The 24,750-nt window shown below is 51.8% G+C and overlaps 1 protein-coding gene across 1 annotated transcript in view; it reads right to left on the bottom strand.

Moving 5' to 3' along the window:
- Window positions 1–24,025, bottom strand: part of PODXL2 (podocalyxin like 2) — a 29,744-nt gene extending 5,719 nt beyond the window's left edge. Inside the window, exons 1-4 of the mRNA XM_075158891.1 lie at window positions 23,897–24,025; window positions 13,076–13,369; window positions 3,267–4,162; window positions 2,134–2,208 (exon numbers count right to left, since the gene is read on the bottom strand). Coding sequence (XP_075014992.1) covers window positions 2,134–2,208; window positions 3,267–4,162; window positions 13,076–13,369; window positions 23,897–23,945 — 1,314 coding nt within the window. The 5' untranslated portion in view covers window positions 23,946–24,025. The remainder of the gene's footprint in view (window positions 1–2,133; window positions 2,209–3,266; window positions 4,163–13,075; window positions 13,370–23,896) is intronic.
- Between the last annotated feature and the right edge of the window lie 725 nt (window positions 24,026–24,750).

Here is a 24,750-nt window from a genome sequence, read left to right as displayed (position 1 = left end):
CACGTGAGCCGAGGTGGAGGTCACCTCCGGATGTGTAGCCAGGTACCACTGTGGGGTCAGATCCTGCAGTCCTCACTTGGGCAAAATTCCCAGGTATATTGAGTGGGAGATGTGCCCACAGAGAGACTGAAGTGACTGCCTTGCCCAGAGCCCATTAGGAAGATAAATGGGCTGCCAGCTTAACCCAGCAATACAGACATCATCCCTGCAGCAGGTAAAAGCCTGGCGCTATGAAGAACGTTAAAGCTCAAGGTGCAGCCCTCTGGAAGGGGCTAAGCATCCTCCATGTCCCTCGGCTTTTCAGTGGGACTCGGTACCACACCAGATCAGGGCATCAAAACATAGCAAATATGTGAGGAATCCCCATTCACACTAATTTAAACTGCAGCACTTGCAATGCAGGTTCTCCCTTGCAACCCTGGAAATGCAAACACCACAGGGCTCAGATACGGAAACCAGAAAACAAAAGGGACAGGCAGAGGGTAGGTGAGTTGCCCAAATTGAACAAATTACCACGGGTAGGAGACAAACTGCATCAACAACAGCGGAAAGGAGAAGAGCTTGATTCCAGCTTCAGCCATGCAAAATGGTAATGGGAGGCAGGGAACGAAGCGATGTTCACGTTAAATATGTGTGTTGACAAGTGTCCCTTTGAATAAGGGGGAGGACAGCACAAACCATTCACTGGGAAATACGTTTTGAAACATGAAATCAAGTAGAAAAACAGTTCAGTCCTGCCTATCCCAGGGCACTGTCTTCTTTAAGCAAGGCACAACTGAGGATTCAACAGTAAAGACACAATTTGGTCAAGAGACATCTGCACATCTGCTTTTCAGTTCTCACCCTTCCAGTGGTTTAAACGACTCAAGTGCAAGTCACCACAGGAAGGAAGCTACTATGTATTATAAAATTAATCAGCATTTAAACTCCACAGAGATGGGAGAAAGAGCAATTGGAACTAGGACATGGAGGAAACAGGGCAGCAGAACTCTGGTTTTCAAGGACTGATTTTCTGAGTTGGAACTGTGAACTGTAGCAGAGATACTTAAAACCCTCTGAAGAGCAAATTGGTTTGCCTAAATCAGAAGGAAAGAGACTGACTTTTCATCTACCCTTAAAGCAGTCAGCATGCTTTATTGTGTTCAAGAATTCCCCTGTTTTCCCTGTCCCCAAAAAGCTCACCTTAAAAAAAAAAGCCACCCCCCAAAAAAAAAACCCAACAACTAACCAGTAGTGGAAATAGGTCAGTGCCACAGAGCCACCCTGCAGTAACAAAACCAGCCGGCTCTGCCCAGAGCAGGAGCCGCAGCAAGCGAAAGCGCAGACACGTGAGGATAGAACATGGTTCCCCGATGAAACATTTCTGTCTCGGGCTGTCAGGCTCGTAATCATTTCTTAGAATTATGAAAGGCACCTTGACCCCAGGCCTTTCACAACTGGTTTTAAAGTGCCTGACAAAAGGCCCAGCAGAGGTGAATGAGCCCTTTTACCAGGGACCCACAAGGGGCTCTGGCCTCATGAATTAACTGCAGCTTTATGGGGATGGATGGACAGGCATTGGATTAGCAGAGCGTGGCTGGTTTACAGACCCCGATAACACACAAGATAACAGGGTGGGGAGAAGAGGCACTTAAGGAAGATTTAGTGACAGCTGCTTGACATTGAACCATTCACACTGCAAATGGGGAGTTCCTATTCCTCTGAGCCATCAGAGGAACGTTACTATGTCCTGGAAGGAGAGGAAGCAAAAGGCAGAGAGGGAAGGAGACTCACACCTCAAACCTGCCACGTTTCCTACCAGTAAGAGGTGCAATGTTAAAAGCTCTCATGTGTCATGACAATCCAGGTACTGACTGGCACAGACTAGCAGCCAGGAGTTAGACAAAATCCAATACGGGACTGACATGTGCTAGACTTTGAGCAAAATCCTCCCTCTCCACCCACTCTTTCCCCATTTGGAGAACAGGAATATTTCTGTCCTCCTCCCCTTCTCTCCACAGCCTCTATAGGGACTTTGAGATTTAGTGCTTTTAAAATGCTTTGTAGTGAAAGCAGACAGCAAGAGCTGTGCCTGCCTCCACATCTCTAAGCACTATTCCCCCCATGCCATCAAACCTCTTTGGACTGACTTACACAGTCAATGTTATCTGACATATTCAGGATGATGTAGTTTTTCCCCGCAAGGTTGCTCCAGTCTTTGCAGATCACCTGGAGAGACAAGACATAAAGACAGCTGGGTTTGGGTAGCAAATGCAGCGCTCCTGCTGAAAGCACGGGGTACACAAGGGGCAGGAGCACGGGGCTGTGCCATACCCCAGAGAAGCACTTCTCAAAGGACGTAACTGTCCTCTAACTCTCTGCACTAAGGAGCAAACACTATTTCAGTGCTAGCCCATGGGGCAGGGACAAGGTACTGTGCCAGCTTGCCACAGCCCAGCTTACCTTCCACCTGTGTCTAGACTCCAGGAGGACTCAGGTACTCAGTGAAAAGCTCTCTAGCCTGCAGCCTTATCCTGTATGTGATCAGCACTTAACACAACACAAAACCTAATCAGGAGTCTGTGTGATCCTTAAACTGGTGAGACAGGGCAGCACTTTGCAGGCAGGATCGGACACACAGAGGGACTAAGTCACTCGCTCTGGGTCCCAAGTACCGTGAGGCAGAAAGCAAAATTAAAAGCTTTTCCTGGTACTTTCTCACCAGCCAGCTCCTGCTACCTATCTTCCCTTAACCAGCTGCCAGTTTGCTGGATTCAAGAACTACAGTTCACCTCACACTTCCTCTCCCACAGGCTCTCCTAGACGAACATCCTCACAGATCTCTGTACCCTGCTCCACCTGCTCTGCATCTGGTCCCTGCAGGCAGCAGCAGCAAAAATAGCACTTCCTTCTCACTCCCTTTCCAGAAATCCTTGGGGCCGTTTTTGTCCTGACACTTCCAATAATGCAGGCTGAGGAAACAAGGAGCTTTCGCTGCTGTGCATGCCCCAGAGGGCAGGTGTTTATTAGAAGCAGGATTTTGTGCAGCAGTTTGCTGGGGAAGATGTTAGGGCGCCGGGCTTTCACCAATGATGATGGATACCCTTAAGAAGTGCTGTGAAAAACATCCCCCAAAATCCAGTTTTGGTTGGGTGAACAGAAAAAGCTACTTTCACCAGTCAGACTTCAGGACGTGGGTAAGGTTAAGGGGTTAAACACCCCCCCAGACAGAAGTACCCAAATATCTCCACTACAACCTCCCACCCACTCCCTGCTCCCAGTGCTACCTGTTCTGAGTCCCAGGGCAGCTCTGTTGGCAGCATGGCCACGCGGGCATCCCCAGCCTGCGGTGACAAGCTCCTCTCTGCTGCTACAGCCTCAGTGGCTGACTCGGTGTCATTCCAAATGGGATCCAGCGCAGGCTCGTCAGTCCTGTCCCACGGAGACGCAGAAGAAGCGGGGTGCTGCTCACTGCCAGAAAGAGTCTGGGTGCCTGGGGAGCTGCCTCCAGGAGAGGGTGTCCCCACAGGCGTTTCCGCAGTCTGTTCCATTTCAGTCAGCACTGTGGGCTCCAGCATCTCCCACCCCACCGTGGTCTCTGAGACCTCCTCTCTGGCTGAATGCTCTTCCCCACCAGCCTCCACCGTGGTCTCTGCAAGCTTTGTTCTTGTGGTAGTCGCATTCAGCTCCGAATCTGCTCCCCCAACAGCCCATGTGTCCCCAGCTGTCACCTCAAAGGGCTCTTCTGAAATACTGGGAGACCTCGCAGCAGTAGTAGTAGAAAAAATAGAGGACACAGGCAGAAGACCTGGTCCCATACTGCTCCCAAGGTCTAAGCCTGGAGGAACAGAGTCCTCTTCTTGCCCTCCCATGGCTGCCTCGGTCACAACACCTGGCCTGGCAGAGGCTGTGGAAAACAGAAGGGAGAAGGAGTCCTCTTGGCTCACTGGTTCAGAAGATGTAACCTCTGGCCCAGAGGTCTGGAGGCTCTCCACTGCTCCTCTTGAGTGGTCTATAGGGAGCAGCCCCTCCTCCTCCTCCAGCGTGCTGGAGAAAGGCGTGTGCAAGTCAGGCTCAACAAATTCTGCTGCCGGCTGGACAGTGGCTGTTTCCCAGTTGTCTTTCACCTGTGTCCCATTCCCTTTCAGCAGAGCCTTCTGAGATGCAGCAGGAAAGCTGTAATCTAAAAAGAGATCCAAAAGACTTCATGTCACATCCCAAGTAACCATGAACTTCGAAAGGCAGAGAGCTGGCCCCATTATATGTGTCTAGCCACAGATGGGGTCAAATGGCAGAGACCCTCTAAGAGCAGGTAGCCTGCCAGTGAAAAGAACAATCCCATCCAACAAGTGCAGTGCAACCTTCTGCACTTCCCCAGCAGCCTGTCCCATCCCGCTTTCCCTAGGAGTAATTCACATGTTCATTCTCCCCACTCCTTTCTGTCCTGAAGGTGTTTTCACAGACTTGCTAGCCAGAAGATCCGCAAATAACAACTTTGATACCTGGCATCTCCAAGGTGAGGTTATGAAAGTTAAGAATTAAGCTGGGACCCAGGGATTAATTTCACATGGGATTCAGAAATACTGGGTGGTAGCAGCAATCAGCCACAGGGTAAATGGGAAATACTAGGGAAGAAAAACAACAGCACAGCAAACCAAATCTTACTCCCTGGCACGCCCAAGTAATACCACCAAAACCTGAATCAACCCAGGCATCTTTGAAATGCAGAACTGCAGTTTGTACAGCACTTCACAGCAGAAAAGTCATCCCACAAACATCTGCATTATGAGTTTTCCGTGTCATTAAGGAACAGTTTTGCTGCAGGGAAACAGAAGCCAGAAACAGGAGCCAAATTAACTCCTCTCCCTCCAACTTCAGCCCCTGTTTGTTCTGTGGCTCTGACCATGAATGCATATGATGTTGCTAGACAAATGTAGATGCTGAAGGAGAAAGATGCACTTCACAAATGTCAAGTCAGAGCAGGCAGTGGCTTCTTCTGGAAGGCCAGCAAGGAGCTGGGATCCCAGGATAAGGAGAGTGTCTGTAAGATCAGACATGTTAAGCTCAGAGTGGCAGGCATAAATCCAGCAGGCATAAATCAACCTTCATCTTTCTTGAGAAATTGCCTGTACCCAAGGAGCTCCGTTTCAGGAGTCTGCATCCCAATTAACTCCCTTTCTCCTCAAGATGAGCACAGCACATATTCTGACTGAGAAAGAGAAGGAAGAGGATCCCTCCACAGCCAGAAACGAGCACCCTGCCCTGTCTATGGTTACTGTTATTAAATGACTGTCTGAAATCCCCACGGCCCCCGTCTCCTCTCTGGCCTGCCAAAGCAGATGCTCCACTGAGCAAAATGGGCAGCAGCTGTCTGGATGCCTTACAGAGGAGATCTGCACAAGGAACCTCTATGCATCCGTGACTCCAATCCATCGCTTGCTGCTGCTGGAGCAAGCTCCCAGGCAGGGAGGACCATGTCAGCAAACACATCCATTGCCTTGCACTGGCAGCCAGGACTGCCCATGCTGCTCCTGCATGCTCCTCCCCATCCCTCCTGAGCAGAGAACCACGCTGCCTCCTCCACCCCGAGCAGGATGTGCAAAGATGCTCCTGTTCAGCTGACAAGCGGCTTCCCTAACCCACAGCTCAATCCCTTCATGCTGTCAGCAGCTCCCTCCAGATGCTGCCCAAAGATGAGCGTGATCCAGCTGCTGACCTTCAGGGTCGTGATGTGGTGACCGTCTCCCAGTTCTGGCTGCAAACAGGCCACTGACATCTACCGACCACCGCAGGCAGAAGCAATGCCCGCTTTGCCACTGTGTTTCAATAGAGAGCACCCATCCTGACTGAGACTCTACCCAAAGACCCTGAGGATTAAAAGATTACTGCTAGCCAACAGCCTACCTGGTGATGCTCCCAGAGGCCAAGGAGGCTGGTAAGAGCAATCAGCGGCAGCACAGACAAACAAAAAACATCTTCCCCCCGCCGCCTGGCACTGGTCTTCCCAAAGGCCCTTACCAGTAGCTACATGTCCCAATGTCCGCAGACACAGTCACTGCCTTGCTAGACGGGTGGTGGTTAATGGCAGAAACAGCCACAGACCACGGGATTGAGGACATTAGGTCAGGACCCTCTTCAGACAGATGGTGAAGGTTTAGTGCATCTCCCTGGGCTCTGCTGCTCCTCCTGCTGCAAGGATACTCAGGGTTTGCACCAAAAACACTAACCTCAGCAGGAACCCCGCCTGCCCTGATGTGCTGTGGGTGAAAGGTGAGGGTTTCGCCCCTTAAAACAAGGCCCTGTCAGATGAGATGTTATTTTCAAGGATCAGTGATCCAATCTCCCATCTCCTTTGCCTAAAGACATTCTCAGCTATTCTCGACTCCTCTGCCCCTCCTCTTTTCCCTGCCCCTCTTCCCACCTGGAGGAGAGCAAGAACTGTCAGATGGGCGCAGCAGAAAAACAAACTGGGAAAAAGCAACATGAGGTTTGCCCCACAGGAGCTAGAAACGCTCCTGGCCTGTCAGCTCTCCTTTGAAGTCACACATTCGACCTTTCCTTAAGGTGCGCTGTCACAGATTAGCTCCCATGGGGAAAAGCCCCACATGGTGCAGCGATGCCGCCCTTCCACCAACAAGATCTAAGGATGCCGGAGGGTCTGCTGCCTCCACCTTCTCTCTGGGGCGATGGAAGCTCAGGGAGAGCCAATCCCGCTCTCTCCCAGCAGGCTTCTGTCTTACAAGGCAGCCAAGGACGGCAACCCGAGCTGCTTCTCTGGGCCAGCAAATCAACACGGCAGAAGCAGACACAGGAATCCTCACACTCACTGCTAACTGAGTTAACATCCCCACTTGCCACCAGTCTCCCCACTATCCTGCATGCTAAGCTGGGAGCATCCTTCTGCTGTCTAGTCTAGACCCCACTGATTATAACCTCAGTTCCCCTCAAATCTTGCGAGAGCTGTTACTCAGATTCGCATGGAGAACAGTGAAACTCGAGGTGTTTTGGTCAGAGTTGTGCTGGTTTGTGCTCCTTAAAACAAGGAGCTCCCCGTACAACCCAGTTCCCAAAGGGGTTCAATCACTTTCCAGGTTCAGAGGTTCAGGGATGGTGAGTCAATCCTTCCTTCCAGACTCTCCAGCTAGACACTTAGTTCCTGTCCGGAATCACCTCCTGCTACCTCACTACCAAGGGCATCTGTCCACTTCTCAAGATCAAGTCTCTAAGGCACTCACATTTCCTTTTAGGTCACATTCCTCTTTTATGATTTGAAGGAATTTTTGCACGCTGTCCATCTCCTTGGTGTGATCCCAGACGCTAAGCTGGTCTCAGCATCTTCTTCCCAAGGCTCCTTCCAGACAAGCTGGTTTCTGTCACTCATCTGTGTAATGCAGAGCTAAGAGCTTCCCCATTGGAAGAGTCTTCTCAGCATTTCCCTTGATTCCCCTTCCCTCCAGCCCTAAGGGGACTCAAAGAGTATCTCCCATTTTTAGCAGCTCCTTCCAACATTCAGCTAGCAGTTCCCCTTCAGCAAGCGGTCTTCTAGACCCTGCAACCCACTGGCCCACCTGGTTGTCCTCTCCCTTCAGCAGACCCTCTACACCTGGCTCCCAAGCCCTGGGCCTGTGGAAGTCCGCCCACAGACCTTCCCACCTTCCTATGCCAGTGCTATCCACTCCCATCCCCACCAGCTTTTGTGGGGAGAAACAGCAACCATGGAACAGAGAGGCCAGACAGGCTCAGGTGACCTGTGCTCCTGCTGCAGAAGTTGGGCAGAGTTTTCTGTTAAAGGAGACGGGTATTATGGAGCTGGCTGCAGTGCCAGATTTATCAGGCTGGTTTATCAGCTCATCGAACTTCAGCGAGGAAGCAGAGTGCTGCAAAGAGAAGGGTGCCTGGGAAGGGAGGAGTAGTAACTGCACATATCATCAGCTCCTTCCCTGCCAGGGTCTGCCCTGCAAGTCTCCCACCAAGATCAGCAGTAGGATGGAGCACAAGAGGAACTTGTGGCCACACGCAGAGGTTGCATGTGCCACGTACCCCTTCCAGCCACAAACAAGAGCAGCCAAGCCACAATGGAGCCAGCCTTATTAGAGGGGGACAGCTGGAGCCACAAAACTGTCTCAGCATCTCCGGCCGAAGAGTCTAGCACGGATAGACCTGATAAGTATAACAGGCAGCCACAGCTCCATGTCACGTTCTCTCCCAGAGCTTCTCAGTCACACTATCCCCTTGGGAGTCTGGTTCACCGATATGAAATTCCACACCTCCACCTCACCTCCTGGCCACCACATCCTTAGCTATACCCCTTAATGCTTTCCATCGGTAGTGATATTACTCACATTGCAGCATCCAGCTGACTTCGCCTCCCCCAACCCCCTCCAGCTTTTATCTTCCAAGCTCTCTTGCAAAGACCCTCAGGCACTATTTTCTAAAGAAACGATCTTGCACAACCCTCCTGCCACTCCAAGTCCTGCCCTTTGCATCTCCCAGCAGACCTAGGTCTAGGTCGATTCATTTCCTTCGCCTGGGGAGATGATTTGCCCTGGGAGAGGTGAACATGAGCTCCAAACCTCTGCAAGAGCCACCATTTAGGCGATGTCCTCCTTCCTCTGCAATCAATACCGAAACTTCCCTGACACCAGATGGGCCAACACTTGGCACTGTGCCAAAGCACAATTCTCCTGCCAGACATTTAATTCATTACATTCCTGTTTCTCCTCCATTCAGAAGAGCCGGTCTCAGTTACTGCCCTACAAGGTTCCCTACCCTGTATTTGCCACTATGAGCTGTTTAAAGCAACAGTGACAGCCCAGAAAAAGGGTGACCCTCATTGTTTTTAGTACACATAACCTGACCATAAGGTCTTTATTGGATTAAACTGGAAGATCATGTTAACCAGTGATTGAATTACTGATAACTAGAAGGCACTGTAATAAAGACAAGAACACTCCTGGCTCCCACCACAACACCACACCTGACAGCACCATTCACACTAAAGCGCCTGCTCACTTTGGGAAGTGCAAGGTGCACTCTACTCGCTGCTTAAAATGCAGCCAGGTCTGAGGTGGCATCTGCTCGCCATTTTGCAGTATAGAGTAGTGAGGCTTACTGCAAAAAGGCATACTCCATCTGATTGAAACTGCAGGGAGATTTCAAAGAAGCAAAATGCAATTACTGGTGCTGGAATTGAGCCGGTTGGGGCTAATATCCTAATCTTCCAGAAGAGCTAGAAGTTACTATCTGCAACTCCAAGACAGGTCCACGCACACAAAAGGGATCATAGTTAAAAGAGAGACCCAGGGTAGCAAAGCGGTTCGGTCTTATTACGCTTGGAATTTGCTTCACGTAGAGACTGGGCACCAAGTGCTACAGCTGTTCCAAATAGCCCCATGCCCTTTCCCTGCTCAGTGCATGAACTGCGGTAAGGCTAGAATAAGCCACCCTCACCCAAACAGAGAGTCAGTCAGGAATAGCTGCACCAGAATATCACTATGGACAGAGAAACCCTCTTTGTCACAGGTCAGCCTTTGCCAGCAATGTCTTGGTCGAGATGGCTTGTCCCAAGATAGATCACCTAACGTGTCAGTGTTCACTAAACCAGGGCGTAAACAAGAGGCACCCCGGGAGCCGAGCTCAGGCAGAGGGCTGCTCAGCGCTAAGCTTCTTATGTAGACAGTCTTTACCAGGTGCTTCATTTCATTAATGCTTGGGTTGAAGATGGTATTAAGAACTGCAGATTTGCTGTCAGTCTGAATGAAGAGGCAGCAGATTTCAGTAAGGCTGAGAGATACTGGGATCTCTCTGGCCAGAGGCAAGAAGGAAGTGACTCTCACTATCAGAGAAGAGTTGGGGTTGGAAGATATTTTATGCCATTAGCTGGTCAGAAAACTTATTTATCTTTAAATACAGTCCTCCTAACTTGTCTGTCCTGCTATCCCTCATCCTAGCTCTCTTGGGAATCCCTTCTGCTAATTGCTATGAATAATTAAAAGATTACAATTCCCCCCCCCCGCCCCCAAAGCGCCACATGCCATCCCAGTGAATCACCAACCTATAAGGCTAGATTTGATAGCTCCCAGCACAGTCATGCCTCGGTCTTCAAAGGCACAACCTTGGAGCTGAAAGAGCAGACCCTGGCTGTAACAAAGCCAGCTTCATGCCAGCCCACCATCACGCTGGAAGATGTGATGATGCACTCCAATCCTTGGAGGCTCAGCTGTTAGGCAAGGGAGGAGAGGGACTAAGTGCCTTCATTCACCAGACATTCACAAGTCTTGCATCAGTTTTCCCGAGCCCGCACTTCCCAGCAATTAATGATTAGGCTGCCTCAACCTAGAGCCTTCACTGGAAGGGGAACACATGGGGCACTGCGTTCTGCCTGAGCCAAAGGAGGTTCACAGCTCCACTGACTTGCCTTTTGGCTGTCACACACTGCTTCCTTCCATAAGGATATGGCACCCACATTCCCACCAGACCTAATCCATCTCTTCCAGATGCAGCTCCACTGGGTAGCAGCTGTGCATGGGTTAGCACACAGGCAAGCATGCACTTCTGTACACAGACAGAATGAGACAAATCTCAGGGCCCTTCCACAGGCTGGTGCTCACTGAAGTCAATATAGATTTACTGTTCCATAGCATAAATCAGCAAAAGCACATTATTCAGGAGAATCAGAGCCCCAGGCTGAGCTGTGTTCTGCCAGTGGAAGTTTGTTCTCACTTTCTAATGGACTAACAGGTGGCCCTAGATGCCCCATGTTTTCCAAAAATATTTTTAAAGGATGTTCGAGTGCACTTAGGGAAAAAAAAAAAGAGCAGCAGCTGCAGATTGTTATTACTTTTTATCTCTTGCAGCCTCAAAGTTGCACAGAGGCAGAGGAGTCTCCCCACCCAGACTTCAGAGGGACATAAAAGAAAAAAAGGAGAGATGACTAAAACAGCTTTGAAATCTCAGGAGATCTGGCCTATCTGCATCAAGACCACCAATTCCAGGCCCAATATCTTTACACCAAACACAGAAAGAAGCCAGCACAGGTCTCCTTTCACAGCAGGGAATTTTCTCTTTCCGGTAGTACAACAATCCTGGTTTGTACCTTGATTGATACAGGGTCTCAGATCTGTGCCTGGGACAGAGCTACCAACTATGCCGGGCTACACTTCCCTGTCATTCAGAGAGAAATCCCACATAAGGAAAACTTACACCATAAACCTTTCTTTTCTTAAACAGCAGCTGTCTGAAACTGTTTAATGGATTTATACGTTGAAAATAACCTAACAGATGTCATCACACAGTTCCACAAGGTATCACATGGCATCTGTCACACATGCAGCACGTCAGATCCATTGGTTGTGTGCATCTCTCATGCACAGGCTTTGCACGACAGAAGAAGGCTGCCCAATTTAGGGATGCTATTACAATACCCTTTATTGTAAAATGACACACAGCAGGTTTCTAATTAAATTTTAAGCAGAAATGCACTCCCAGCTCTTGAATAATTCAAACTGTTCTATTAACCAAGGTTCTGAAATACCACCGAGACACGAGCTCTGGACACAGCAACGGCCAGGGGAAAAAAGCAGTGCTTGGAAGCACAGAAGTGGTTAGCTGGGCAGTGGATAAGGCAGAGTACACGTAAAGGACAGCTGAAAGAGCACATCTGTTCATGGAGGAAAGCACTGCAGGCAAGAACGGAAGGAGAGAGGAGCATGTTCTGCATACAAATTGGGGGAGGCACGTGCAAGAGGCAAGGCTGGTTCGGTACCCAGTGCATCTCGCTCTCAATGCACAAGCACATGCTGTTCTCCAAGTCACGTCCAGATCTGTGAGTACATGCAGGTGCCTGCTGGCACAGAAATAAAAGCGCCGCTGAGCACGCTGCCAGCATGTGAGAGCAGCTAAGCCAGAGCATGTCCCAAGGATGCACTGGTAGGAACACACACCATCCACCCCCAGCATCGCTGCAGAGGCAGATCTGCACAGGCTCCCCATGGCCAGGCCTGCAAGTGCCCCAGGGGCCACAGGAGCCGCAGGGCAGCAAGAGCACGGCCAGATGAGTTTAGCAGCAATATTAGCGAGCAAAGGGCTTTGGAGACCTAAGCTGGATGGCCCTCGCCCAGCATGCGCTGTGCCCCAGCGGGCAGCCTGAGCCACAGCACTGCGGCAGCCCTCAGCCCTGTGTGAGTACAGGTCTTTTTTAAGGTCACAGAAATAGGAGTGAAGATAAAACAAGAGTTGTGCTTTCTAATTGCAGACCTCGGTCAGACCTGCTGAGAGGGAGGCAGCGATACCAGATAAGGGAGGAGGGATAAGGCTGAAGCCTGGCCCCTGGGTAACACTTAATACATGCCCCACATGACACTTAAGAGCAGGAGCATGTGAAATAATCTCCTAAGCTACTGGAAACCCCGCAATGCTCCTCCTCCTTCCTCCACCCCTCTCCCTGAGGGCATCTCAAAGCCAATGAGGGGCTCAGGGGGAGACAAACCAAAAAACACTCCACAGAGGAAAGCAAGCTCAAACACTAACGAAACTCATTTTGGCCATGACTCCCCAGGAGGCAGGCAGGACAGGGTAGGCAACAGGACAGCTGCCCAAGGGAGAAAACCTGCTGTCTTCTCTCAGGCCAAATCCCCACTGAAGTCACAGAGTGAGGAATCCAGAATTTGGCCCAGGGAACCCAGCTTTGACTCAAACTCCAAGATGGCCTTGATCTCTGAGCTGGGGTCTTGAGACCTTTAGGTTGTGCTTAATTGACAGCAACAGAAAGAAGGGACAGAGAGGAGAGCATAAAAGGGGGAAGGAGAGAGAGAAAGAAGAGCACGAGGCAATGGAAAACTAGGTGGAGGCAGTACTTTTCCCAGCTCATAGCAGCTCAGGAATAAAGGCTCAGCTGTAACTTCGTTTCTAAAGCCTGTGCTTGCTCAGGGTTCACTGGGGACACATCAGGCACTGAGGTGAGAAAATAGAGCTGACGTTTAATCTCAGGCCCTCTTAGCGAGAGTTGTATCAAAGCAGGAAGACAGATCCCTGCATCCTTCCACATCCCCAGAGTTCCTGCAGAGCGGGGAGGAAGAATGGGGTAAAAATAACCTACCTGTTGCTGGTCCCAAGTCCAGGCTGGAGTCATTGAGCTCTCCCGCATCTTCCCAGAAGTACTGCGGGGGCTGTAAGATCTTGGACTCCTCATTCTCCTCGCTGGCAAAGCCCGATCCCGGGGCAGCATGCAGAGAGCCAGGGGCAAGATCAGGCTCCGCAGCCCCCGGGCTGGTTTGCTCGTGGGAATTCATGGCCTCCAGGTGGGACATCACGGCAAACTCCAGCAGGGAAGTTGATGTGAGGCCATCAGCGGTTGGCTCCTCCGAGGAGGCAAGGCAGAGGCACAAGGTCCCTGTATAATGAGAGTAAAACCATATCAGAGATAGGGCTGACACCCACTGGGCTCGTCGTCTCCTTGCAGCCTGCTCCTGACAAACCAACCTGCTGGGCACACCTGCCTTCGGGGTAACCTGCCCCTCAGATGGGCTGTGCTCTCAGCTTATGAGGAAAATCAGGGTATTTTGGGAAACATCCACAACCATGCAGAGGAGCATTCATATCCAGGAGGAGTCAGTGCCAAGCAGTCATCCAGCCTGCGGCACCTCTCTTCAATGGGGCAGTGACGGTTCACCCGCTCTGAGGTTTTTTGCCTCTTTGAAAGGAGGGGGTGTCTTGTTAACCACCCATCCTGGAGAGAAGGTAGAATGTCTTATACTTCAGCCATGAAATTCTGGCCCTATGAAGTCAATGACAGTTTCCTATCCGACTGTCACCCAGGCAAGATTTCACCTTAGTGCTCCTGATCTGCAGCTGTATTATATTATATGCAGGGGGACTGATTTAAACCAAAATTATTTACATCACCAATATTAATCATGTTTTAAATCAGCGGGCTGGAAATCTATTTTTAAGTCATTGATTTGAACTTCATTTTGCATTCACATTTTTTGTTTTCATAAGGAAGGGCTGACTGTCAAAAGTAAGAATTAAAATGTACCAACAGCAAATATCTACCTAACGCTAAGCAGGGAGGCAGGTTGCATTTTACACTTTCCTTTCAACAATTATATCCTTGTTATTTCCATTTTATCTATTAGAAGGTTTGACTGACACTTCTTGATTCCTAGATGAGACTTTAATTGTGATTTGTGTCAAGGTACATTCACATGCATATTGAACTTCAATCAAAATGCAAGAAAACAGCACCTGGAACTTGGCTTTAAGCAACTGATAAATACCATGATAAATATGGAAACATAAGGAAAAAATGAGATTACCAAAACATGTTTTACATTTAAAACAGTTTTGTTAAGCAAGCAAAGCAACTAATTTGGGTGAACTGAACAAATTGCTTCCTAGCCCTCTGTTCTTCAGCACATTAAAACTAGAAAATCTCATCCTCTCACAGCTGATTTTTATTAATAGATTAGAAGAAAAAAAGGACAAGATTTCCCGCTTTCTCAGCTCATACTCAGTTTCTCGATTCTTAATGAACTAGTCACTGAACTGAACTAATTGAATACGCTGAAATGAAGACTAATTTGGTATTTTTCTTTGATAACTGATTTTCTAGACAAGAGAAATGCAGCAGATCTAATCCATCTGGACTTCAGTAAAATATCTGATACACTACCACATGCAGAGTTACAAGGGAGGCAAGAAAAGACACCGATTAGCAGGAAAACTGTAAGGCAACTGTCAGGCATTGACTATGCGAAAAATGACAGAGGCTTGTACTGGAGGGAGCTATTAGTGGAATTCCTCAAGGTCTGTCCTTGGATCTGCTGTTCTTTAATATTTTCCTAAGTGACCCTGGAACAAAAATTAGGAACATGATAATGAAATTAGCCAAGGACACAAAGCGAGGAGACATCCTCACTGCACAGAAGACTGTAGGTACAGCTAGGTGATCTTGAGAATGGAAATAACAGAAATATTATGGAAAGAAATAGTACAAAGTGGTAAGTCACCACCTTGAGAACTAGTACCAAACATTTCTGATACAAGATAGGAAACCATCCATTAGAAATGTCTTAAGAGGAGAAACTCCTGTATTAGAAAAGCTCTGAGATATCACTGGAATGCAGATGTGAAAATGCTTGCACAGTCCTGAAGTATTAGAAATAGAGAGATTTTACAAAGCACTGCTGAGACATCACCTGGATGCTGCACGCAGATCTGGATACACGTGGCCTGAAATGATTTAAGCAGAGCTGAACTGCCTTCAGGCAAGGGCACAGACTAGGCAACCTCCCGAGGTTCCTTCCCACCACTATGTCCTACGACTTCCCGTCCCAGAAGGACAAATTCAAATCAGGCCAAGTGCCAAGATGAGCTATGGGGCAACGTCAGATGGGTTGGCCTAGTGCTTTCACTGAAAACATTGGCTTGTTAGCACAAAAAGTTTGGGAGTTACTGCTCACTTGCCAGGCTGATTACCAAACCTGTCCTGGGAATGTTGGAAGCCAGAAATGCATTTCTCAAGCCTTCTGCCTGCTCTGACCCTCTCCACCTTCCTCCACTATTCTCTGAACAGAGCAAAATCCAATATTGGTTACTCTTTCCCATATAGGCTTGGGCCAGGCTTCAGCACTTCTCTATGTCGTTTATTTTGTTCTATTGATCCAAGGCAAGATCGGCTGAGGCCAGCACAGCCACAAAAAGGGAAAGGCAACAGAGGCAGGGTATCAAAGGGGAAGGAAGCTACTGCAGCATCACGGAACCAACCAAAGTGCCTCTGGACATCCCTGGGGATGGGCCGGCTCCCTGCGAGCTGTGAAGTCCGCAGCTGGAAACGAGAGTTTGCATGTCTCTTGTGCGCGAGCACGCACCTGGAGAGATCTGGCCAGGCCAGCCCCCGTGCCGATGCAGTGGTGCTCAGCAGGCTCCAATGCGATGGTGCCTAGACTGGGCTTCCCCAGGCTGACACAAGACACCTGCATCGCTAAGGGAGAGCGCTGCTGAGCCCCGTGCAGCCCAGCAGAGAGCACTTGTCTTGAGGAGCTTACAGCTTAAGCAAACACGACAGAGAGCAGCGAGGGGGAGAAAGGGAATATTATTCTCAAAGTTATCCAGAAAAGGCAACCAGAAGGATGGGGAGAGACCACAGCAGGTCCAAGGCCACAGGGAAAATTTGGTGTAGTTGGGACTGCAACCGCCTGCCTGGATCCTACATCAGCTCTTTATCCAGCCCAACGCCTCAGTTTCCCCCGACTCCCATTAGCAGAGTCGTGGCTGATGTGGCGCCTTGGCTTTCCAGCCACGCTACAATACACATCCTGGGTCTCCCAGCCAGCTAGGCAGAGCCTCAAAATGTAACTGCGCCAGCTCCAAACTGGCTCAAGCCTCTCGTTTCCATCAGGTACCCCCTGGTTGGGCTGCCTCCAGAGCTCAGCCACAGCCCGTCCCACCACCTCTACAACAGACATCTCGTGGCAGGTGAACCTGGGCAGCCACAGAACTAATCCCATCCATGCGGGAAGCTCAGATCCCAGGAGTTTGTTTACCCTCATTTAACTCTGAAGTGTTTACCCAGTTAAAACCCCCTAAGCTGCATTATCTTGTTTACTGGGAAGCTCTGCTCTCCTCAGCCCAAGATAAAACTACACCACCTCATCCCTAAGAATGATTCATTAATAGACACAGCCTGAGCAAGCCAGGTTTCTCCTGGGGTGGGTTTGGAGTAGGACAACACCTTGGGGGCCTGATCCACAGGCATGGGATGCAGAGGCTGGCCTGGGGGAACCCTCCATGCCACACCAGCCCGAATGCCACAGGGCTAACGGCACCATTGCACCAGCGTACAAATCGGTACCTCTCCAGACAGCATCCTGACACCACTTCGTATCTTTTGCACCAGCAGCAAAAACCCAAAGGCTTGGGGTGCCAAACAACAGAACCAAGATTTGCCACCTTCCCCCTCTCTTCCAAGCATCTCATAAAGGAGCTCAACGCAGCTGTCAACTCCAAGGCAAAGAGACAATCAAAGCATGAGCTGAGCTGGGAGGCAGGGGAGCACAGCCGAGAAAGAAAATCTAATGCCCAAGACATCGGGGGCTAGCCATTTTCCTCCTAGGATGGGGAACGGGGATTAGACAACTTCTATCAGCTGTCAGTCTCCCAATTTTGTATTCCAAAAGGCAGATCAAGCGATAGGAATAAAGAAACACAAACGAATAAAGCCCTGCGACTGTAGATGAGAGGAAGCAGGGAACGGAGCCAGAGCTTGCCAGCTGCTTCAATGGGGCATTTGTCTCTCATTTCTATTTTTGCAGCACCTCTGCGTAACCTGGAGGAGATGAGGCTCTGCATGCTAAAGAGGGCAGCCAGCCTTCGGGGAAACGGCAGGGCTGTGAGCACGGGAGGGAAAACCCTCCCCAGATCAGACAGAGGAGCGGCAAGAAAGGAGAGAAACTGGGAGAGGTAGGTAGAGGGGGGAGAGGGAACAAAGGCAGAGAGAGAGCACCAAAACCAGCACGGGAGCTTCCACGCTGGCTGCGAGCTCTCCAGCTGCCAGCACCCACAAAGGTGACACATGGACGCAACGCTGACCTTGCAAAAGATGCTGCACCTCTGTAAGGAGCAGAATGGGGCGATTTAAACAACAGGGAATAATACTGCAGTGTTACCTTTCCAAGGCCATTGGAAAAGAGCCAGCCAGGAGGATACACAGATGAAATGAGTTTGCTAGTTGCTGACCCCACTGGCCCCTCAGAAAACGGTTCCAAGTCAAAGTGGCAAAGCTTGCTCTGTTCAGCATCCTCAGCAGAGGATTCGATACAACAGCCCCAGACAAGGCAGATGGGGGAGTTTAGCTCAACAGCAGAAAAAAAAAAAAAAAAATCTGAGGAAAGAACATCTGCCATCTCTCTCCCAAACTGCTGTGAATAAGAGCAGTTTCACGTTTCTAAACAATTCTGAAAGAACCCCGAAGTATTTTCTACATTAGCTGACCAAGAACCACTTTATCTCTTTGTCACAAGGCAAGCCACCTCTCCACGGGACACGGCAGCTGTTTAAAAGCTCCCAACTGACCTATTGAACAGGACTAGAAGTGAAAGAGGAAATAAGTCGTTTCTGTATCCAGCTGAAATGAGAGGAGGGATTTGGGGAGATGAAATGAAATCTGGCTGTGACTGTGTCAAACAGCCTTTAAAATTTTCTTGCTTTTTAATTAACAACAAGCAAACCTCAATTTTCTCTCCACGGAAACACACAAACATCCCTTAAGATGTCATCACATCAGCTTGACCTATAGAGGGGCTGGTGTGGCCTTCAGCTCATCCAACTGAAGGTTGGTTTTACCTCTCCTTCCTGGGTGCTGTGGCCATAGCACAGTGCCACGGAGGCAGGATCAGCCTGCTGAAGGGAAGAGCACTGGCCTGGAGCACACGCTCTGACTTACCTGTCTCTCACCTCCAACCAGCAGAGCCTGTACAACACCCCCCAGGCGCAGTTACAAAATGGGTACCCCAGAGGGGGGTCAGAGCATCTCGGTATTGCCAACACAGCAGCCGCAACAACATCCATCTGGCCCTGCTAGTGTTGACCTTCCTTTCAAGCCCACCCCAAACCCAGGAGTTACCCAACAATGTTATTTCCTAGGAGAGCTGGGTCAGGAATGGGTCATTTACTGGTAATCGGTTAGGACAGGAACACAATGACCAGATGAGGGAAGCATCTGCCAGGGATATTCCCTCCCCCAGACCACTGCGCCTGGAAAAGCCGAGGAGCAAGGCCCAAGGGCAGAGAGGAGAGAGGCCCCAGGGCAGAACAGCCAACGGCACAAACCACTTCCAGAACATAACAAAACACAAAGTAATTTAAATAATGAAAAAGGATCCCAGCCACAGACAGTGGAGGAAGAGAAGAAAATGTTGTTCAGCTGAAGGATGTCCAAGCTGATTCCCCCCATGCTCACCTGGAGTCTCTGCACCCCAGACCGTCAATAGCTTGCACAGGGAAGCATATGGGATGAACGCGTCCTTTGGGTGCTAATTCAGAGTTACGGACCATAACTGGGCTGGGATGCTCCACCTAAGAGACCTCTCTCAGTCCGGCTCCCACGCGGCTTTATCACTGCTCTCCCATGCTGCACTAGACCACTTACAAATCCAGCCAGGTCTCTAATCTCTGAGATGTTTCCTGAAACCCTAATTGGAAATTAAGGTCAGACCACCATCCTGCTCTGGTACTGCCAGCAACCAGGTCCCTCACCGAGTGTCCCTCTAAAACCATCCACCTTCCCATGGCCCCCGTACATTTTACAAAGGAGTGGGAAAAGCACTCGGGTCTGTGGGGAGCACATACACCTACCAACCTGCACCAACAAGAGGGACAAGGCACAACTGAAGAAGCCCTTGCAATGGAACAACTCTTTAGAGGGAGATCCTAAAGCACACAGTAGCTGTGCCAGCATCTTTAAGCTTTTACAGATCTTTACAGCTAGCATAATCAGAGAGCTCAAACACCAGGCTACAGGGTGTGCACGTCTGCACGTACTGAGTGGGTGCTACCTTGCCAAGGACTGCCAACATTTGCTCCCTTGGCATTTCAGCAGAGAATATCTACAGTAGGCAGATCCGGGTATATGCAAGGGCAATGGCAAGGCACTGCCAGAAGATGCACCTGCTGTTGCAGATAATTGCAGATATGCCCTTTGTCAGCACGTGTGCACCAGGGGCCTGACCTCCAGGGGTGCCGGGCATCCTCAGCCCAGCGCTGAGAAGAGTCAGGTCTCCTGTCGTCATGATCAGTAACATCAGGACCGCTCTAAGCACCACCACCCATCTCCACAGAAGAGACTTCATGCAAGCAGGTCACGGCAACTCAGACAAGCCTGTCTGTCCTTCCCCTTCGCTCAACCATTCATGCCGGGAGTCACAATCTTGCTTGGTTTCAGTCTCCCAGACTGTTTGCCTTCGCTCCCTCCCCAGATCGTCTCATAGCCTTCACACCTCCCTCCTCTGCTGCCGCAACGTCTGCTCTCCTCCGCGCTTCTCACTATCAACAGCGGCAGTTCCCAGCTCGGGGCAGGGGAGATGCAGCCCCTGGGGAAACAGCATCAGGTAGACAGTTGAATACAGCAGAAGTGAATTTTCTGTCCTCAGTTACCTTTCATAGGCCTCCTCAAAGCAGCCCACAGGCCCCCAAGGGATAACAGACCACAGGATGAAAGCCACTGATCTAAGAGAAAAACCACAACCCACAGATTCCTTTGCCCTCTCTCATTTCATCTGTCTGCTAAAAATCACCTCGCCAGGCCTGTGCTTCCTCTTCTCGCTCTGTCCCAACCTGGACCATGTACCCCACGGCGCTCGGTCTGATTTCCAGCCCACCAAAAAAAGGCTTGTGGCTGCTTCATCTTTAAAGCCTCCCTGCCTGGGCAGAGCAAGCACTACTGCAGATGCAGGAGGGACTTCCCTCGAGACACGGTCGCCTGTCAAAATATAACAGAAGCCTTTTACACCCCAAAAGGTCTTTCAAACTCACTGGGCACAACACTGAGCACAAACTGGTTTCACTCTGCTCCAGCCCCTGCAACAGAGCAGTGACGACCGCCCTGCCACACGCTGGCATGCCGCGCAGCAGTCCCACCCCCAAGAGGCTCCGCTCTCCAACCAACCTCATGCATCCTAGGCAAAAAAGCTCATGCAAAGGTTTTGTAGTCCCGGGGCATACGTACGGGTCCTGACTGCCTTCACAGCACATCAGGCAGGATAGGCAGAGCCAAGAGTGGTTGCAGTTGTCATACAGAAGGAGGGCTGCAAAGCTGGCTTCCCAACAGTAAAAAATTATCCCCAAAACAAGAATGTACATCCAAACCCTGTTAACCACAATGGGGCTTAACCAGGCACAGGGACGGTGGGGGGCTGATCTGAGCCCTAGCAGGGCGTATCTTCCTCGCTAGCATCCCTGGCCCTCTGAACAAACCAACGCACGTGTTTGCTTTGCCTCTGTGCGGGCTGTGCTCGTGTGGCTGACAAATAGCCTCTCTCCATTCTTTCGGGATTACGTGTTTCAATAGCCAGCGAGAACTGGAAGCAAGTTCACGCGACTGCCAGCTGTGGGCCATGATGCACCTTCCCCGCAGCCCCTCTCCCCCTGGCCCTGAAGCGGGGCTGCCATTGCTGCTGCTGCTGCTCACTCAGGCACCCACAAAATGCCCGAGCTTCTTCCCACGCTGAGTGAGTGGAAAAACTTTTGTGTGCTCTGATCTGCAGCTTGTCGCCAGCAGCTTGCCCTTGAGGGCTTAATGTAGTTATTTCTACCCCTGATGCCTATGATTAAATGAACATTTCCTTATGGCACTGAAGAGGCAGAGGAAAAACTGACTACAGGGAATTTTCATCCATCCTGATTTATACTCCCTCAGCTCGGGCTCATTCACACAATACTAACAAGGAATCTTCTAAGCAGGCAGAAGGGAAAAAAAACTTAAATAGCCCCCGTACAGACAAGCACCTGGGGAGACAACAAGAGAGGAGAGACTATGTCCTTTCCTTCTCCCCCTGCTTTTAACCACATCATTTTCCTACTTGCAAAAGCAAAGGGGCTCAGATACCCTGGAGCGATATTTTCATGCTCTGCCAGCAGACCTGTGCTGCCCAGCAGCCTGCTGGGACCCCAATGAGGCACAGGTCCCGTTTCAGCCCATCCCGCAGGTCTGCGGAGGCTCCCGATCCTGGGAGGTAAGCTGCAGGAAGCCTTTCCCCCAGCGTCAAGGAATCTCGCTCCGTCCCTCCAGCTCTCTCTCAGGTTTTAACCGTTCCTGTCCTGCGGGACTGGAGGAGCAAGGCTAGAGTACACTGAATTATTCCAGACTGGAATAGTTGAGCAAAGCTACTAACCAAAACAGGGCTTGATTTATAAATTCCTAGCAGTGTGCATCTTCACTTCTGATCTCCCATCGAGATAGGAGTCCAGGTGTCTGGAGATGCCTGGACAACTGAGTCCAGCCCCCCAGAGCTGCCACAACCCACCAGGATTACCAGTTTCACCAGATTAGAAACTGAGCTGTCCCTCGGAGCTGCCGCTCGCCTCCCACCCCTACGCCTCTCCCTGCTCGGACAGCAGAGAGGATCACAGGGAAAGTTGAGGACCCAAACGCTCCATATCATCACCAGCTGGACAGCAACACTAGAAAGTTTCCAGCAGCCTCAGCAGAATAGGAAACACACCCTCCCCTCAGCACAGCAGTATCAGCTGTGGTCCTTTCGGCCGCCAGATTTTAAAGCCACCACGAGGTCCGTCTCCTTCCTCCGCAGAGCAAATGTAGCTTTCAAGCGATGGGGATGGGGTCAATCCTCGCCTGCAGATCGGTGGGGTGGGAATATGGCAGTTCCCCCCCATGCACCTTGCCCTCCTCTGTGGAGGAGGCAGAGGTCTGGCTGAATTTGGGGACACGGGTCTCCTCCTGAGACACAGCTAAAGGACCTTTGCCAGCTGTGCCCGAGGTTTTCCTTAATGTGAACAACCCGCCTGGAGGAAGCCACAAAACCGGCTCCCTGCTCAGCTCTGGAAAGGCTTATTGCTTCTGTGCCACAGAGTATCGGCACAAAACCCCAACAGGTTTTCTGATCCATTTTGCTCTTTAAGCGCACTATTGTTTGCAAACCTAAAAGGCTTTATCCCTTCTCTTAAGGGAGCCCCAGACGACAGGGGCGAGACACTCTACATACAGCTCACGGACAGAGTGGCTCCACAGATGACACGTTCCCCCATGAATATTTTCGGGAGACTGGGGTAATAAGAGAGATGTGCCAGGGGGCTGGATGTCACCGTATCACAGCTCGGTCGTGCTGGAAGACAGCGACTGGTTGGGAAATCAGCCCTTCCCTCCCTGCCAGAATGACTCAAGACAAAGACTCCCCCACTCTTTAAATGTCCCCGTTCAAAACTCCTGTTCCACACTAACCAGATTTCTGTACAAAAGGGATGGGGGTAGGGAGGGAGAGGGCAGTCTCAGCCTCACAGGTCTTTGGGGGGATCCCTTTGTTGGGAAATTTCCCCAGACTATTTAAAAATAGAAGCAAAGCCTTCATAACTATTCCAAGTATAATTATTCCTGCACTTAATTGCCTTTCCCTGGCACCCTACCTTTCTCCAAATTTCAAGAGGAGGCTCTTGGGGGAACGCAGAGCAATTTGTGGTTCCCCTTCCTTTGTGCCAGTTTCACAGTAGTTAGTAAAATTACGACGACGCCAGAAGAAGCCATCAATACAAGAGAAGGCGGTTTTGGGGGCAGCCCTGGCATAACAGAGTCTACCCTGCCGGAGCGCCGCAGCGGGCAGCACACTCCGTCCAGGGCAACGTCCATCCGCTCCCTGCACCGCAAGTGCTGTCGGTGCTGGCCACGGCGTGCGGGGTCCCCACAGGGACCAGCGCTGTGTACCCCGTCTCTGAGGCAGAAGACCCCAGGTGAGCCCCCATCCCGGCAGGGTGAAACCCATGTGCATCCAGCCCCCCGCGCTGGGAGCCCGGGGGTCCCCCGTCGCCTCCCGGGGCAGCGACCAGCCACTCCAGAGGGCTCCGATGCCCGGGTGGGGAGCGGTGCCGGTACCCAGGGAGAGCTCCGGCGTGGGGGACGGGGACCCGACACAGGTCCCCGTCAACCGGGGACCCGGAGGTGATGGGGACCTGCCTCCCGCAGAGGTCCCGGGGAATTGGACCCATGGCGGGCCGCGGTCCCCCAGGGCTGGGGCGCAGACCCGCACCCCGCCGGGGGTCCCGCTGCTCGCGGCGCTCCGGTGCCCGGCGAGGGGACCGACACCCGCCCGCTGCCCGGCGCTGCCCAGCCCCGCCGCGGGGGGTCCCGGCGGCCGGCCCGCCCCAGCCCACAGGGATGGCGGCGACCCCCGCCCCACCAGCCTTCACTCACCGGCGGCGAGAAGCAGCAGCAACGCCGGGGCCCGGTGCAACGGCTGCATGGCGGCGGCCGCTGCCCTGCCGCGCCGCCTCTTCACGGGGAGCGGGGCCGCCCCGCCGCCCGCCGGGCTCTGCCCCTCGCCGCCGCGCCCGCCCGCCGCCCGGCCCCGCACTGCATCCCGCCGCCCGGCGCCGCCTCCTCCCGCCGCCGCTGCCCGCCGCTCCGGGGGCGGGGGAAGCGGCGGGGGGGGGGGGGTCCTAACTGCCCGCCGGGTGCGCAGACGGAGCGGCCGGGGCAGAGGCGGGGCGCACCCGGTGATTTGCACCTAATTTCTGGCTGCGGAGCCGCCGCCGCCGCCCCCCAGCACGACACGGCCGCCCCCCGCTGCAGGGCCCGGGCACGCCGCCGCCCCCGGGCGCCCCGCGGCGCCCACAACGAGTGCCGGCGGCGCGGCTGCATGCGCCGGCGGTGGGTGATCAGCCCCCGCGGCGGGAAGGCGGGAGCCGCCGAACCCCTCCGGCGACGCCCCCCTCCGCCGGGCGAGGCGGGGGCAGGAGCCAGGGCCCCGGCAGGAAGGCAGCTCCCTGTCAGCCGAAACATCGGGGCCCTGGCAGGATCGGTCCCCAGAGCAAAGATCCGTCTTCCGACCTTTCCTCAACTGCCCACGGCCCGCAGAGCCACTGTGCCTCCCTCACCCCCCAGCTACCACCTCACTTCATAACCTGGAAAAACTTCTGCCCCAGGGCAACTTCATTTCCCCACCTCTGGAGGCCATCTGGTCCAACCCCCTGCTCAAGCAGGTTACCTACAGCCAGTTGCCCAGGACCATGACCAGATGGCTTTTGAGTATCATCTCCAAGGTTGGA

This window comes from Calonectris borealis, chromosome 10 (assembly GCF_964195595.1).
Source record: "Calonectris borealis chromosome 10, bCalBor7.hap1.2, whole genome shotgun sequence".
NCBI lineage: Eukaryota > Metazoa > Chordata > Aves > Procellariiformes > Procellariidae > Calonectris > Calonectris borealis.
This window is presented reverse-complemented; position numbering and strand designations above follow the sequence as displayed.